Source organism: Alosa sapidissima, chromosome 4, assembly GCF_018492685.1.
Source record: "Alosa sapidissima isolate fAloSap1 chromosome 4, fAloSap1.pri, whole genome shotgun sequence".
NCBI lineage: Eukaryota > Metazoa > Chordata > Actinopteri > Clupeiformes > Clupeidae > Alosa > Alosa sapidissima.
The window spans coordinates 12,123,161-12,141,210 of NC_055960.1; the positions used below are offsets into that span (position 1 = coordinate 12,123,161).

General features: G+C 43.0%; 1 protein-coding gene across 1 annotated transcript in view; it reads left to right on the forward strand.

Moving 5' to 3' along the window:
- Nucleotides 1-18,050, forward strand: part of LOC121706784 (copine-9-like) — a 104,677-nt gene that overhangs the window by 51,053 nt on the left and 35,574 nt on the right. Inside the window, 1 exon segment of the mRNA XM_042088799.1 lies at nt 15,201-15,264. Coding sequence (XP_041944733.1) covers nt 15,201-15,264 — 64 coding nt within the window.

Here is an 18,050-nt window from a genome sequence, read left to right on the forward strand (position 1 = left end):
AATAGTTGACATTACATGATGAACATTTTCGTATGGACATTCTGGGGGATGTTAATTTGTATGAGAGAAGCTTCAACTTCTGGGTATGTAGCATTGTGGCATAAAGCTTAGGTTGCTAACTCTGGCAGAAATCGCCATTGTTCTTGTTCCATGTAGTTTCGTGTTGCAGCCACAGGGTTGCAGCAACAGCACGTAGACTAGCCTACAGGAAAGCTGTTGCGTATTACTCATTCGGAATATTTTGAAAACGTAACATCTAGATATTCTGTCTTCTCATTTTGTAGATGAAAATGAAGAGAGATTTTATCTTAGTTTTTATTTCATGCAAAACATTTTAGTCTCGTCTTTTTTCGTCAAAAATAATGCATCTTAAGATAGTCTTAGTCAGTTTTTCAGGACATTACTGCCATCTCGTCATCGTCTCGTCTTAGTCAAAAAAAAAAGGTCGTTGACAAACATATTTCCTCTCGTCTCTGACGAAATTAACACTAGCCGATTTGTTGGTATAGGTGCATAATAAATCACGTGCTTTTAATTTGCACAGAATGATAATTGGCAGGTTCATATTAATAAGGGCTGCTTACATGTGGCTAGAGCATTGACCCTCATGGAGGATACAATTCGTTCAGTTACAATAACATGCAAAAGGCCCTGTTCTGTACATTGTAGTAAACCACCTTAAATTGAAAAAGCTGTTCAAAAGTGTAACCTGCTGCTACAATAGTACCTGTCATCTTTTCATGGTGTGCTGTCAAAATACTGACTTTCCAGGAACCATGGCAACCTGTGGGAAGTTTCAGGGCTTCCTTATGATGGCTCTCTTCCCCATGAATGAGCTAAAACATGGTGATTTGGATATTTTTAAGCACACCCTGTGTCTATTAGATGCCATTTTTACTTTGAGATAATATTCCTCTTGGGAGTGCTTTAGGTAATGGTATGACAGTTTTAAAAATGTTCCCTTTAGATTTTTTGGAAGCAGTAGAGACCCTCCACTTCCACAAGGCCAATACTGTACATGGAAGCTACCAAATTGATCATATCATAATCTATGCATACACTCACAATCTACATATCTTTCTCAGTGATATGCATTGTACCCTAGAGCCTCCGTTTGTTTTAGTTGAGCGAAGAAACAAATGGTCGGGCCTCCATCTAATAGAGATAAAACAGATAGTACCATTTAGAAACAGAGAGGAGTGAGTCAGGGCTCACCTGAGGACCCTAGAGTAAAAAAAACAAAAAAAACATGCGGTAATCATTCCAGTGGTAATAAAGCAGTAACTACTTTCATGCCATTTTAAAAGGAAAGGTTTTGTGTACAATAATAATACAATACAATGGGCATTCATTTGAATCTGCAGCACAGTAGCTTTACGTAGAGCTGAAACTATGCAAGGAGAACAGGCGGTGAATGATACCAGTATTTGGTTATTTATTGACACATTGCAAGGTGCAATGTAACAGAAATCAGTTGAGTAATCTGTACTGTAGCGTTTCATTTAGCATCAAAAGAAACATGACAGAATTAGCCGTTAGTCATTTATGATTCTCGGAAGTTTTATGGAAACAATGTCACTTTAAAGGAATTTGTGTTTTAAGAACTTCTTTGCCTGTGTTCTGACCCACTGGTGCTTGCATGTAGCATGGTTTGGCATGGTATTAAATTAGCACAATGTTTTGCTTGGTTCATTAAATTAGCATTCGTTTGTGCAGGTCCGTATTAATGTATTGCATTGTGCTAATGCATATATTTATGCATATATTTTCTTGTCTCCACAAAATAACATGTGTCATGCTAGAATGTTCCAAAAGATCCAAAAAGCAGTGCACATTACTGCGTTCTAGGTCAGTTGGTAGTAGAATTGATTGTAAAAGAATTGATTATAAGGTGCTGTGTATCTGATCATTAACCACTGTGTATAGGTTTCAAATACATTTGAAGTTATTAGGTTTCTTAGATCATTAGTGACTGTTCAGCTCGTAACACAACAGATTAGAATCAAATGTGACAAAGCAGCATTAGGCTATTATGTATTGTCCTTGGATAAACAGACTCCCTGTAGACTGTACATCAGGCACTCGCTGTACTGGCTTCTTTAAGTCAAGGCTCAACACTTTACAAAAGGAAATGACGTATTCGGGCACTTTGATATGAATGTGCAGCAGCCTCTTGTGCCACAGCTCCCCCAGAATAATCATTATTTCTAATGTCTACTTTTTTAATCTTGCAAAATCTCTTGCAAATCTTGCATAATAATCTATTTGTATATAAGATTTATCTTTTTAGTGTTTTCCATATCTTTAGATATTGCTTTTTTGCCAATGTATACAGTATGTAAAACACTTTTTGCATCTCAGCGTTTGAGTGTGAAATGAGCTTTACAAAAGAGATGGCCTTTTCCTTGGTTGAGAATTGCATCTGAGATAATTCCATCTTTTCAATCTTTCAGCAATATTAGATGCTTGACACACTCATAAGGAATTACACTGCACCTTCTTTTTCAGTTCAGCGCAACTCCTCACTTTTTCTTTTCAATTAGCTTTCATTCTCTCTTTTTTCCCCTCGAAGTTCCCAGTAAAAATCGACTGTTCGACAAGCCGTGAAATGCATGGCTGGCGTGAACACTGAACACGATTCTCCCCGCCTGGGTGTCTGATCTGCATCCAAATAGATAATTAGCTTCAGAAACTCTTTATGCCAACCACCCACAGATGCCCTAGCACTCTCTTCCACACCCTCCACACAAACATACGTGTGCGCCGAGCGGAGGACTGGGGGAATACGGGCTGGGCGAGGCATCTGCAGGGGGATGTCTGGAGCTCTCTCTCTCTTTCTTTCTCTCTCTCTCTCTGTCTCTCTCTTTCTCTGTCTGTTTTCCACTCTCCCCTCTCTTGCTATTTGTCTGTCTCTCCATCAAGCTCTCTCTCTCTTTCTCTCTCTCAATGTCTGTTTTTACTCTCCCACTCTCTAGCTGTCTGTCTATCTGTTTGTCTCTCCTGCACTCTTTCGCTCAGTTCATCTCTCTGTTTGCCCCCTCCTCTCTCTGCCCCCTCCTCTCTCTCTCTCACTGTGTCTATCTGCGCCTCACCTCCCCCTCTGTCTTGTCTCTGTGTCTCTGTGACTGAGGAGTGGTCCTGGGGTGTGGACACAGAAGAGCCAGACATTAATTATAACCCACCCTCCTCTCTGGTTATCAGTTCAATTTATTTACCAATGGGGGGCGGGACACACGACCCCCCTGTGTTTTGTGCTGCAACCCGACCAGACTGGAGGTGTCTACTTCAACAAGGGACCCTCTGTCATATATATATGACTGTGCTGGACACATTTGCGGCTGTTTGCCTGTTTTCTTGTCAGGCATGCTGGTTTTATGCTAATTATGTGTTAGTCGCGCCAGTGCAGAAAACACATTAGTGTTTAGACCACTCTCTAGTTTTCTTTTTTTTATTGTTTTATTGTATTGTTTCTTTTTTAATAATTTTGTTATTTTTAATTAATACTGTTATTCCTGTAACCCTGTTAATTCTGTAACAGTTCAGTTTTTTTCTGTAGTTGCTTTCTACGTTTAAGCACGCTACAATTTGGCCCTGTGTATTTTCTTGTTGGCGTGGCAGGTACTGTAGGTAGGCAGGTTATTTCAGTGTTTTCATCCCACTCTTTGCGGGAGAGGCTGGATTGAGGGAGACACCCTGCATAGATCGTCTCGCTTTTCCGGATCTGAAGGAGGAGAGAAGGGGAGAGCACAGCACTGGGGCGGAGGTGGGGGAGATGAGGGGGGGAGTACAGCGTCGGGGTGCAGGTGGGGGAGAGAGGGGTGCACACCAGGGGCTGAAGGGTAGAATGCTGCCATGAGCTATTTTTGGGTATGTGGAGGAATTGTGTGTGTGTGTGTGTGTGTGTGTGTACAGTATGTGGTTGAGTGTGTGAGTGTGAGAGAGGGTACGAGACGGAGGGGGAAGGGATACAGAACTGATGGGTGTGTTACGCGTATAGCTGACTAAAAACACCTTTTGGGACAATCTGCTCCTAAGAACAGATTAGATGGATAGAGAGCTTCAGAGGGTGAGAGGCTGAATGAGAAATGGTGAAGGGACCACGCTAGGGTGGTCTGTCTGTTTGGTAATCTCTCTCTCTCTCTCTCTCCTCTCCTCTCTGGTTCTCTCCCCTCCAAGAGCATCGTTCTTGCTCGTAATTGGGAAGAGTTTATTTTATTTTATTTTATTCATGGACCCAGATATGCCGGCTTGTGATGTGCTCTGCTGGTCCTGGTGGAATTGCTGCGAGTAACGCACCACGTGCATTTGCATTATGGTGGTGCTGCTCGTGATGGTGAAAAAAGGTCTACTAGAGGTCAGTCTCCACAGGGGTCAAAGTGCTCATGTCTCGAACATGCAGTCGGTCGCAGTATTTGTATTCAACACTGATGCTCGTGTGTTTTATGGTAGCCATCCCGGGGTGTTGATGCTCTCACTGTAAATGAACAAATAAAGTCTTCTTGAACAGGAATGAGAAATGGAATCACTGTGCATTCTGTGGAGTGAGCTGCTGTTTTCATTCATGTTTCAAGAGTTGCGCTTGTCTTTGCAGCTCCTTCAAGATGTGCATATGTTTAGACTCTGCCCTGCCTGCTCGCTTCTTGGAATTGCAAAAAAGGAGGTCAATCTGTCTCTATGGAGACCTCAATGTGAAATCCACGTTATTGCCTCCAATCACCGTACTCACACATCCATTCCACTACAGCCTCGGCTCCCCCATTTGCGGCCATTAGCCTGATAAAACCTTTTATGTATTGAATGGGACTAGAAGAATACCCAATAATCAATAGCTTCTGGTTATTGAGTCACCTCACTGAGAGCAGTAATAATGTGTCACAGACTGACTTAATTAACTATCTGTGCTGGATAAATATGTAATAAGGGAAGATTCACATATGGGAAGAGTCACGGGAGGTAGCAAAGGTGCTTCTTTTGTGATGTATGTTTCATTGGTTGAGTGTGTAAGTGGATTAACCAGGCGCTGTGATCGCAGGCTCTCCATCTTTTTCAGACTGTAATTTTTATGTTTTGGGGTTCAACAGTGACAAAGGGAGTCATTGATGAGATGAGTGTTATTTTTTAATATACTGTACATACTAGACTCTGGTGTATGCATTATTCACAAGCTTGATTTATAAGCTATTCCATATCAAATTAAAGTGCCATATAAACTTAAATCGGTTTGTCGTGAAATCATTAGCGGACTATGAGAAATCTTGCTACAGGTGAATCAGTCGTGTTTGTTTAGAGGCCCCAGACATTTATTCTAATTTAATTCTAATTCACATCTATCAGATCTGTTTACCACGTATAATACATATTCATTTCGAATGGGGAATATGATTTTTTTTTTTTCTTCACTGAGTTGTATTATAATGCGCCAGCTGCAATGCATTAGAAGCGTTTTTTTAATTCATGAATATCAAAGTGGGATTTCTGTTCCACAGTGGCAACCCACCAAAAATAGAACCTGTGTTCTAGAAGGATTATGTGCCTTCCCCTTGGCCTTCTGCCGATCCTCACAGATGAAGGGAATCCATCAGATTCAGTCGAATGGACAGAAACTACATTCATTGAGTTCATTGAGACTCCATCATGGTCTCCGAAGTCTTTAGAGTGAGTTTTTTGAAATAGTAGTTTTTCTTGTAGCCACCTTGCTTATCTTGCTCATTGAACTTGGGTGTGTGTTTTGACTTCCCTGTGAGCTCTCAGTGCAACCGGAAAAAATCAGCAGCAGAAGAAGCCGTTTCCTCCCCCTGTGCTTCCCTCTGGGCACAGCAAATAAACCCGATGCGCACTCACAGCGGCACGCTGATGAAATGACAAATCAATTAATAACAAGCCCAGCCTGAGCCTCGCCTCCATTCTGCCTCCCACTCCTTCTGCAGCCCACAGACATCTCTCCACCCGGCCAATTACTCATTCCATCTTGAAGGAAAACAAACATGCATAATGAATCGCCGTTCCACTTTTGAAAAAGGCCAGCGCTCGTGTGTTTTATGGTAGCCATCCCGGGGTGTTGAGCGGGTCTGAGAATTGTCGCAGAGTGTCTGGACTCTTTCTGGTCTCTCATGGTCCTGTCTTGCCGTTGTCACGCTGGCACAGACTGTCCTGCCTCCGGAGGTGAATTGAGTTAGCACAACATGCTGTGAACAATGCGGGATGTTAATGCTGTGCCTCCTCACCTCTAGGTACCCCCCCACCCCACCCAATCACCATCACCACCATCCTCCAGCAGAAGATTGGACTTTAAGATGATTATGCTTCTATTTCAGTTGCAGAAGATGAAAGACCTCTTCCAGATGGTCATCTTCTGGTCCTGTATGACTTAAGCAGTTCATAGTTTATAGGACATTTATCTGTTAGCGTTTCATTACCTGTGTCCATTTAAAAGTGCTTTCCTGCCGAGAGCACAGATGTTTCATTAGGTTTGGTTATTTTAAGCCCCCTGTGAATCATACCTCTGCAGCAATTTGCCAACAGGGAGATCTGTTTAGCTCTCTTATATCGGATATCTCATAACATAATAGGAAACAGTCGTCATGCTAACCACTGTGTGTGTGTGTGTGTGTTTGTTTGTTTGAGTGTGTTAGGGATTAGAAATCGTTTAAAGAGTGGAAATGAAGAAAATTGGTTGGATGAACGTAACTGAAAATGGGAACAAAACCAATTTCACTTGTTCCAGAGTGAAACCGCTATTTTCAATTTTTGATAACTGGCTCATACTGTATTTATTGTTGCAATTAACTTTTCTCTGAATATTGTTCAAAAGTCCATAGGCTTGGAAAGTCACCTACTCACACAGTGTTCCCCAGACCCCTTATAGGCTGAATTGAGTCAGTTATTTTTGAGTTTGTAAGATGGATTTCCTCTAACACTATCTGACTGCCTTTTCACAATTATGTAGTCTAAATTACTTTACTTTAAATTCTATAACTCTCTAAATGGTTACCATTTAGAGGAGAGACAACGCAAAAATAATGGGAACATAAAAATTGAGGTTTTGCTCAGAACGAACCAAAATGAAAATCATTGTGTGTGTGTGTGTATGTATGTGTATGCCAATACCGGTAAAAGCCATGAAGGAGCTGCTGCTGTCATCCCTAATTGAAGTGGGTGACACAAGCAACAACGAAGGCGCAACACGACAATTTCCATCTCCTGTTCCTAATGCTCCCATCCTTCCATCTCCTGTCCTGCTCCGGTCGCCCCCCCACACCTACCACCTCCTCCCCAGCTTCCATCTCCCTTTTCATTTTCTGCCGCACATGACAGCTTCTCACGCGGAGGTGGCGTAATTGAATGAGCTGTTCCTGCTGCCATTCTCCCAACATCGCCTCTGATCCTGTCAGCCTTCAGCACAAGGTGGGAGGGAAAATCACTAAAATGGGATAAGGGGGAGAGCTAGAGGCTTCCTTCTGTGGGACAGATTCAGCTTGTCAACAAAACACTCCTCCTCCTCCTCCGCCCTCCCCCACCTCCTCCTCGTATTCCTCCTCCTTCTCCATCTCTTCCACCCCTCAAACCGCCCATTCTTCCTGATGAATATCTGCCTTCAAACAGCGGCTCCCGTGGAGCATACACAAACACACACACACACACACACAGACACACCAGACGCTGTCTTCTACTTTGAAAAAAAAAAAAAATCATTACAAATACCCCTTTCCTCAACAGTGGGAAGAGGGCAAGGCCGTCTTGGTGGAATTAAAGATGAAAACAGAATAGACTCTCCCTGTGAGCTAGCGCCGTTTCCATTTCCATCACTAGCCCTGCAGGATGGAGGTGTTTGCTGGACTGTACAAGTTCAAGTTCAACTTGGCTAATAATCTGGATCTCCGCAGCAGCAGCTCTGATGCCCTTTTTGCCTAACTCCAGCTCAATAGGTAATGACACTTGGGGCTCTATCTTGCACTTTAGCACAATTGACTTTGCGCAAATCGCTTTGTGGGCGGATCTTGGGCGCTGTTTCTATTTTACCGGCGGGATGATGACTTGTTCGATGACCGATGACGCAAATCTAAAATGGGGTGGTCTGTAGTAGCTACATTACTCATGGGTGTGGTTCGGGCGTAACATGCAATAAACCAATCAGAGCGTCATCTCACATTCCCTTTAACCAGAGGCACGCTTGTTCCATAGCGGATTGCTATTATGATGGCGGAATTGCCAGGCGCAGCCAGGAACGGTTCACAACGCTATAGTCAGTTAGGAACAGTTTGCTTGATTTTTCCTCTTGACAAAATGTAATACAGAAATGTCACTTTCCGATGTTTTGGGATCACTCTCACTGAATCACGAGGTTATGAATGCATGGTGATATTTTTGCAATGTAATCTAACATTACCTCACTATAGACAATGCAGATCTTCTGTCAGATAAGCTCTCCTCTCCCGTGCTGCTGTTGGGGCATTTGGGTTAAATGGCATCGGCATGCATTTCAACATCACGTCTCATTAAGTCCTCTAATATTTCCTAATTTATGTCATCAACACATCCGTGATTCATGGAAATGTGTACGCTAGATTTATACCTTTTTTTTTCACATCGGACACCACACTGATTTCCCTCGTGTAGCACTATTTGTGCATGTAATTATGTATGATTTGGAGAAATGGGAACTGCAGGTGTAAGCCACGGCCTACCATCAGGCAACTCAACAGGAGAAACAGTTTCCAAGTTGACCTAACTTTCCAACTCTGCACAGTATCCCATTAACTGCATGACAGTAGGCTATTGTCGTGGAAAAAATCACTGACTTTTAACTTTAAAGGAGAATTCCGGTGTGATATTGACCTAAAGTGTATTGAAACATGATACCGAGTGTGAACGTATGTCTCATAGCCCATCTCGGCTTGTCCCCTGCACTCCAAAATCGGGTGCTAGTTAGCCGATGCTACCAACAGCTTTTTCAATGGGGGTGCCTCGGGCATCGGCCTAGCCATGCAAATAAGTCACTGTTTTACACCATTTACGAGGCTCAACGTATCTCCACATACGCTTTAGAAACACACTTTGGCTCTAGTTTGTGCCTTATGCACCTCATCAAATGTTGTGGATGCAAATGGCACCCATTTCATAGAATGACTGTACAGTATACAATATTTCTTGTTAAATAGTTGAGTGCAATGACCGCCACACTCATACAGTATTGGTGTCAGGCTCGCAATAGAGCACAGCTCCGTCTCTACAGACCTCTTTGGGTTGGCCTGTGATGACGAATGAAGAGTCACCATAGTAACTGCAATATATGCCACGGTCACCAGAGAAGACAGGGTTAAGCTCATGTCACCTCTTTGGGGGATGCATCTCCTGGAGGTGAGCCACTCTCCAGGCGAAGCCGGACATGAAGTCCCCCCGCCCTCCCCCACTGCAGGCAGACACTAGGCAGTTGTTACATGGGAATGTAAGACATGGCAGAAGATACAGTTATCACTCGGGAATCACAAAAGAAACTGGAGTGACTGCCCTACATGAGACGGCATGGCTCACCTGAGTTCTGACATCCTTTTAATCCTGAAGCACAGCACAGCACTACAATGGACCCCATGCAGAGATAAAAGGTTCCAACAGGTACCCTGGAAATAAGTCTACAACTGAACTGCCACCTTTTTGAAACGGCGACACCTTTTATATTCTTTGAAGTAGAGTTTGATTGGAGGAGGCACCCAGAGGGGAAGTGTCTGATTTAAGCCTGTATGGTACTGACACCAGCGCTGACACTGACGCTTTAAAAAACACGACTTTTCAAATCAATACGGCCTTGCAACGTCCACATTGAAGTCAATATCCTTAGTAGTATCAACACCTTTTCCTCCATTGCCTTAGGTTCACCAAAAGGAAGATGGCTCACACCTGCTGCTCGATCTCCTTAGAGTCTGAAAATAAAATACAGCTGGGGAATGTTCAAAGGTGCCCAAGTAAAAGTTTTATAGAGACACAACCGTGCGTGAAATCAGAGTTTTGAATGGGTCTCATCACGGAAGAATTAATGAGCTCTGTGAGGACTAATGCTCTTCTTCTTTTTCCTGCCTGTGTACCCACTGATCACCATTGGAGCATTCATCGAGGACAGGAGTAATTACTCCTGACGTGTAAGCAAGTCAAACAGAGTTTGAATAAATTATTTCTCTTTGCCATCTTTCTCTCTCTTTCTCTCACTGCTGCTGCGTCCTGCCTGCTCTGTGCTTTGAACAGTTTGAGTAATTTCAGAGATGACTCCGGATGTATGCAGAGTTCATCTCACCCACCAACATCCTAAAGTGTTTTTTAGTGCTTTAATTGTCATATTTCTTTTCCCATTTCTCACCCCCACACTCACATTTGAATAATGCATCACTGAAGCAGGATATGAAGATGTTTAGTAGGATTAATCGTTTGGAGTATTTGTCTGTTAAATATTCATTCAGTGCTTTTCTTTATCTCACTTTCCCCCCCTAGTTTTAATTTGTTTTTATTGGAGTTATAAAAGCAGTGTGCTTATTTTGAAGTTTGGGTCCTCAGAGCCTAGCTGAGACTTTTTCCTGTATTTGTGCCGTTAATAGAATCTTAATCTCAATCTCAGCAGACCTCCATCAAAGTAATACTCCAAGGACCTCATCAGTGCCTTGACCAAAGTCGGTTCCATGCTGAAATGTTAAAGCCCACCATTTGTGAGAAAAGACCTTTGTAAGCAGGGAATTACTTTGAAGCCGTCAAGTGAAATGTTGAAAGGGACTTTAACCAAATACATTAAACCAATTTTCCAAAGCCTGGTCCACTGTGTCTTGCGCAAAATCATCTCATGGGTCCCCCAAATTCACACCACCACCAACCCCTGTCCTTCCTCACAGCTCCTGCTTAAGTCTTGTTCAGGACATTTGTATTACATCTCATTCCTTTCACAGAAAAATTATTATTATTATACAAACAAGCTCAACTCCCTGCAATAACTGAGTGCTGAATCCTCAACAAAATGTATATTGAAAACATAGACCAGGAAAATGTACTTTTAAAACAGGGCCGCTGTGGCACAACTGGCTACAGCGCCCATATCATGTGCCAATGGGGACCCGGGTTCGAGTCTGTCCTGGGTAATTTCCCAGTCCCACCCCATCTCTCTCCTACTTGCTTCCTGTCACCCTCTTCACTGTCCTATCAAATTAAAGGCATACAAGTTCCCTAAAATATATATATATATATATATATATATATTTTTTTTTTAAAAAGAAGCAGACATTTTGGGTCAGATAACAATCTTAGTCTCCATTCACAAATCCATTGAAGTTTTCCCTCTGAAAATGGTTCATTTGTGTGTTTGTTTGTGTGTGTGTGCATGGGTGTGTGTTTGAGAGAGAGAGAGAGAGAGAGAAAGAAAATGTGTAAAACTGAGACAGATAGATGGCGCGCAATATACTGTATGCCTCTGCCTACATACGTCTCTGCCTACACTTGTGGGGTGTGTGTGAGTGTCTCGATGATTAGAATTGTTGCGTAACGTCGTATGTGTCTGCAGTTGTGTAATGTATGTGAGTGGGAGACGGGCACCTCTCTGCTGTTTCTGTGTGTGTGTGTGTCGGTGTGTGTTTGAGATTGGTAAGAGAAAAAGTGAGAGACCGTGGTGCTTAGATTGTATAATGTGTGTCTGTGCTTGTGTGTTGGGTGGGAGATGAAACTGAGTTAGTTAGTGTGTGTTTTTAGCCGGCTAGCCCTGGTGCGTGGTATGGGTGGTGTTCTTGTGTAACGTGTGTCCAGCGCATGAGCTGGACAGGGTTTCCTAATGCGGAAGTGTGTGGGTGTGGAGAGGAGCCAGAAGACACCCTTTCTCTCTCTCGCTGTGTCTCTCTCTCACACACACAAATACACAAACAGCAGACGGACACTCCACAGACAGACCTCCCAGTCCGTTTGTGATGCTCTGGTGGTTCCCTGTTCACTCTCCTCTCTCTCTCTCTCTGTCTTTCTTTCTCCCCCACTTTCTCTGGCCACTGTTGGCTTTGGCTCTCCTCAAGCGTGTTCTCCTCGGTGAACCAGAGACGGCTCTCCGGCTCCCTTCCTCTTACCGTTAAATTCAGTTTCAATTCCACTTCACTACTTTATGTAGAGACCTACACAATCGTATGGTCTCGAAGTTCTGATCCCATAACACACAAGGCCTGTGCTTCAGTGTTTTAACGTTTAAAGGAGCATGTTGGAAATGTTATATTTTAGATTATGTTGTCTGTCAAATGTAAAAATATATCAAATAAAAGAAGGTAAAAGGTCAAAATGCCTTTCATGTTTCTACATGGCTATCCTGGAACAGTATGGATGCAGAGCATGAAGTGTTGATGTGTGTAAGGAGGAGAAAATATACCCACGCGACATGGATACACGTCGTTGGCTTTCCTCACATGAAAGGAGAGAGCAAACCCAAAGTGCCGGCTAGTTCTCCTGTTGATCGCGCATGTGAACAACAATGGACAAATAGGGCGAAGAGTTAAATGGTAATGTTATTTTTACAAACTCGATTAATCTGACTCCATTTAATTAATAATTTATATTTGGAATCAATTACCAAGTAACTAGTTTATCAGCTATGGCAGACTCGAGAGGGTTTTTCTATGGTCTCAGACTTCTCTCGGACTTGCTGGTATTTGGGCGCAATTGGATACTTCCGCTGAGTAACATCCGGATTTCCTCGGACCGGGAACAGAAAGTTGCATATTCGGTATTGCTGCATAGTGCTTCTTTAACGCAAATAACGCATTGTGTTTACCTATTTCCTGATGTTACGTAGCGGAAACCGCAAAACCTAAAGCCGCAAGCCTGAGAGTTTATTTTACTATCTGTGGAGTTAGCTGAAGATGGAGAGGAACCGCGAGGAGCTTGTAGGCGAAATGTTTCAGTTTTAAAAGTTGCCTGATGTTGAAGCACAGTGATCAGTGCTGCTGCTACCACCACACGCCTCATGCACTGTGCGTAGGGCACCAAGAGACAGAGGGACCAACATTTAGCCAATAAATAGTAGCTTTACTGCAAACTGCTTTTCACTCTTGTTACAGTCAAAATGCACCAACAGCATGTTGGGGGTCCTCTCCATAACTTGAACATATGCTACTCTATTTAATTGAGAATGCGTCTGAGCGCGCACAAGAGGGAGAGAAAACGAGTGGCAGGTTCCAGCTGGCTTGTCGTTGTTTATGATAATTGATATCTCCTTTTTAATATAAGGAACTAAGGAAATCATGAAGGCAACAAAAATATGAAGTTGTCTTTGCCTCATTTTATTGTTATGTAGTGGACAAAGGTTTGTGATGTCCAAAGGGACAGATTATATCACAGGGACAGACACACACACACACACACACACACACACAAACAAACTAACTCACGCACGCACGCACGCACGCACGCACGCACGCACGCACGCACGCACACACGCACACACACTCACATTCAGACACACACACACACTGAACAGCTTTTGTCACTACTTCCTGTATGGGTGCAAGTTCAAGGCATTGAGTATTTTGCAGTACATTTCTAGCCTGTGGCAGAGCAACATTTCTCATTATACCTAGAAATCTCAGCATCACATAGCACCATTGTAAAAAAAAAAAAAAAAAAGAATTGCAGTTGTCATTCATCAGCGCTTGGACGGCTCCTTGACAGCATGTGAACTGATTGCACAAACATGACCTTGTAGATACGAGCTGCCTTTCATTCTCCCCGCATGTGTTCGCTTCAAGCACAATGCCACGTGATGCCTGGCAGAGATACAGAGGTGCTTTAGTATTCATAAGAGAATGCGCCATCAAAAGAGCCAAATTAATTATTTCTAACCTACAGGAAAATAGATTCAAAAAATAAAAAAAAACGTTCAAGAAACTTTTGCCATGCAAATTGTTGTTCCAGATGCTCTGACTTTTACAGAGAAGACTTGCCCATTTTCGATGTTTCAACTTCATTTAAACAAGATTGACATTTTTACTGCTTGAAATGTCCACCAAATGTCAATCATTGTCCATGTAGCCCTTTTATATGCCACAACACAGCACAGCAGGTTGCTTTCCACATCAGCACAGAATAGACGACTGTAGTAACCACACTGCAGACGTGTAGACATTTACACTTCAAAGACACGATCGCTCTTCATTCAATATCTACATGTAACGGGAATATTTTACTCTCCCTCAAAATCCTCTGCGTTGTGCTGTGTTTTTTAAAAGAAAAGTTGAAATAATGCGACATGACGTCTGAACTGGATCTTACTGAATTCGTTAATTTCTCGTAGCCTACACAGGTTATCACATGCAGATGCTCCTGTTGCGTGATATCTGACAAGAGAGACTAGGGTAGTGGGACACTTGGTTAAAAGTTCATTTTCGCGGGGCATAGCCCCACGTCACACCTACACCACACCCCCTTACCCCTTACTTAGATTCCTGTGGGAAAATAAAGAAAATACAAAAACTCCCAAATGAAAAGCACAACTCATGTGGGGAAATTCAGGGAAACAACATTAACCCTGCTAGATACACACAAACAAGTTGTTCTCATATAGATCATAATGGCACGTTTCTTTGATGGCCGATTGAAAAATGGGACTGGGAGCTTGTTAGCATTGATCAGAGAGCATTCTCTCATCCCGAGCCTGTAGCCAGGCAGGTGACCCATCCCCCCATTAAAAGATGTTTAAACAGGGATTCCCTTGGCCTCCACCCTATCACAGGCTTATTCTCTTGCCAAATGAGATGACAGTGGCATTGATCGGCCCATTCGTCTCCTGATGGACAGTCCAATTTTCACGCGGGGACGATTATGCCCTCCGTGGCAAAGGCTCCTCTCCCAGCCCGTCACTTTGTGTTTGCCAGGGAAAAAAAGGAAAAGGAAGGGAAAAAAACTCCAGAGGTGATATCTGACCCTGGTGTCTCGCTCGCCCGTTATTTCTCTTTGTGATGGTCTTTTCTTCCCTCTATCTTCCAACTGTAGGAGGAAGAGAATGATTACTTTTCCACTTTTCTCCTTCCTCCCTCTATTAGAACCCCTTTGTTCTTTTTTGCCTTTTGTATTCTGACTAGTTCTGGTGTGATATTGAATTTGAATGCACTGACTGATGGCTATTGTAGTGTGTCATTAATGCTGGTCTAGTGAATATACAATCTTTTGTTTGACTTGTCCATCTTTCTCCACGTCTGCAGTGGGATTCCAGGCAAGAAGTGTGGCAACATCATATTCGCCGCCGAGGAGCTCAGCAACTGCAGGGTCAGTACCAATTTAAACACACACACACACACACACACACACACACACACACACACACACACACACACACTCACTCACTCACCCACAAAATACACAGACACAGAGACACACACACACAAAGTACAAACACACACACACATTCAGAGACAGACATATATACTTAGTTGCATTGGTGATTGCAGGCCCTTACATCAGGCATTGCTCATCAAGTGTGTCAGGTTATGTATAGTGCATTATGATCAGGACATCACATCAACACTGTGCAATCCCTGTGGATGTCCCTTTGCATGAGTTAATTACTGGAGCCGACACACACGCACACACACACACACTCGTACACACACACACACACACGCACACACACACACACACTCGTACACACACATGTTCCTATTCTCTCACCTGGCTCCAGAGAGTTCTGTTCAGTCAGGCAGGAGTGAGAATGAGCTCAGGCCCCGACTGTCTCTCAATCAGCCGCTTCCCTCCACTCAGTCTCTCACTCTTTCTCATACACACATGCATGCACACACACATACTCTCTCTCTCTCTCATACACACATGCATGCACACACACACTCACTCTCTCTCTCTCTCTCTCTCTCTCTCTCATACACACATGCATGCACACACACACACTCTCTCTCTCTCTCTCTCTCTCTCTCTCATACACACACACATACACTTTCTCTCTTTCTTTCTCTCTCACCCACGCACACACTCACACACTCTTACTCTCTCTCTCTCACATACACACACACACAATCTTTTACTGCCTGTCTCTCTGTCTCTCTCTCTCTCTCTCATACACACATGCATGCACACACACTTCCTCTCTCTCTCTCTCTCTCTCTCTCTCATACACACACACACACACACTCTCTCTCTCTCTCTCATACACACACACATACACTTTCTCTCTTTCTCTCTCACCCACGCACACACTCACACACTCTTACTCTCTCTCTCTCACATACACACACACACACACAATCTTTTACTGCCTGTCTCTCTGTCTCTCTCTCTTTCTCTCACTCATACACACACACACACACACACACTATCTCTCTCTCATTCCCCTGCTTCACTCACTTAAAGGTCTCATTTACCGAGAAACCGTTTAATACTTGTTCCTTTCGAAATACTATAGCTCGCTCCAAGTTGCATATGCATGCTGCATGTGAAAATGATCTTCTACCCCCATTGCCCGCATTAGCCAATGAAAAAAAATACACGGAAAAACAAGCGAATCAGAAAAAGCCCTTCCCTGTGACGCCGCAGGGAAAACAATTATTCATGGCCTCGCCCACCTTGGCTTGTGACCGCCCACAGGAAGACAGAAAGATTTTGGCCAGGAGATTGTCTCTCTGCAGCTAGTAGGAGCTAACAGCAAGTTGTTAACATAGCGGAGCAAATTCGTGCCTGTGTTATTTGTGGCAATGACACATCGATGTTGCCTGTGTTATTTGTGGCAATGACACATCGATGTTGCATGTCTTGCCTTAGAAAGAAGAGTTGAGGAAGAAATGGTTGGAATTTATCGTTGGAACACCACCACCGAAGTATAGTGCAACATTAGTTCTGTGTTCCAATCATTTCGACCACACTCACTGTGCCTGCCTACAGTTAGAAAGTGGTTTTGCATCGATGTTCTGAAAATCTGGACCTGTAGCCTACGTCACGACGATCGACCACCAGCTCACAAGCTGTAAGTACAAACAAACTTTTCCACCTAACGACTGTTACAAAATAGCATGTTCATATTCTTCACGTTAGCATGCATGAAAAGGGTACAAGCTAGGCTTAGGCTAGCCTATATTACAGGAAGCTACACCAGGCACGTAACTGAAGTGTTCTGTTCGCGACGTGTAAAATCAGAGAATGTTTAATAGGAAGGGCTCTGGTAAAATCTATTAGAGGGATGGTCTATTTTTTTGAACGTAGCCTACAGGCCACACGCCAGGTGTAGCTACTTTCATTGATTAGACCTATTGGAAGCTAATTGTTGCAGAAGACGCAACGCGAACGGAATGCTTCAGTTACGTGCCTGGTGTAGCTACACTCATAAGAAACTATATGACCACACTACCCAGAGATTTAGCTTGTTGAACCTATAATCTTCTAATCTAAGCGTTAAACCACAAATAATAATATTGGCAACAATATCTTATGCTCAACTAAGGACTGGTATTGTTTTAGTCTAAACAGGGAAAATCAAAAAACACAATACCCGTGCACTAGGCTAAGTTGCTATCAGAGCCCAGGTATTACACTTCAGTCTAATTTATGTCTTCTTGCCATTATTACATTGGCCTTTGTAGGCCTACAATGATGTTTTGTTTGATTACTTGCTGTTTACTTAGTGTTTTGTATGTCTTCCAGAGCACATCCTCATGTTGGGCTACACAGCTTTCTAGCCTACATTAGGTCATCACGTTAGAAGCAAAGGTTTGTGATCTAACTTTTATTGTTGTGCTAGTTTCTAGAAGTCTTTTTCTAGTAGGCTAATACAGGTTCTTATGTGCTCGTCAATGTTTGGGAAAGTCAATTCATGGGTTTCATCAGGTCACTTTCCACAGGTGTATAAAATCAAGTACCTCGATTATGAATGCAGACTGCATGGTGCTTGATTAATACACCTGTGTAAATGGACCTGATGAAACCCATGAATTGCAGATATAATTGATATTACTGAATGTCTTCTTGTGGGTGTGCTACTTAGTACATCATACACCTTACCACAGTCACTAAAATATTTTTGTTTCCATTGTGCCAGTACAGTTTTGTGT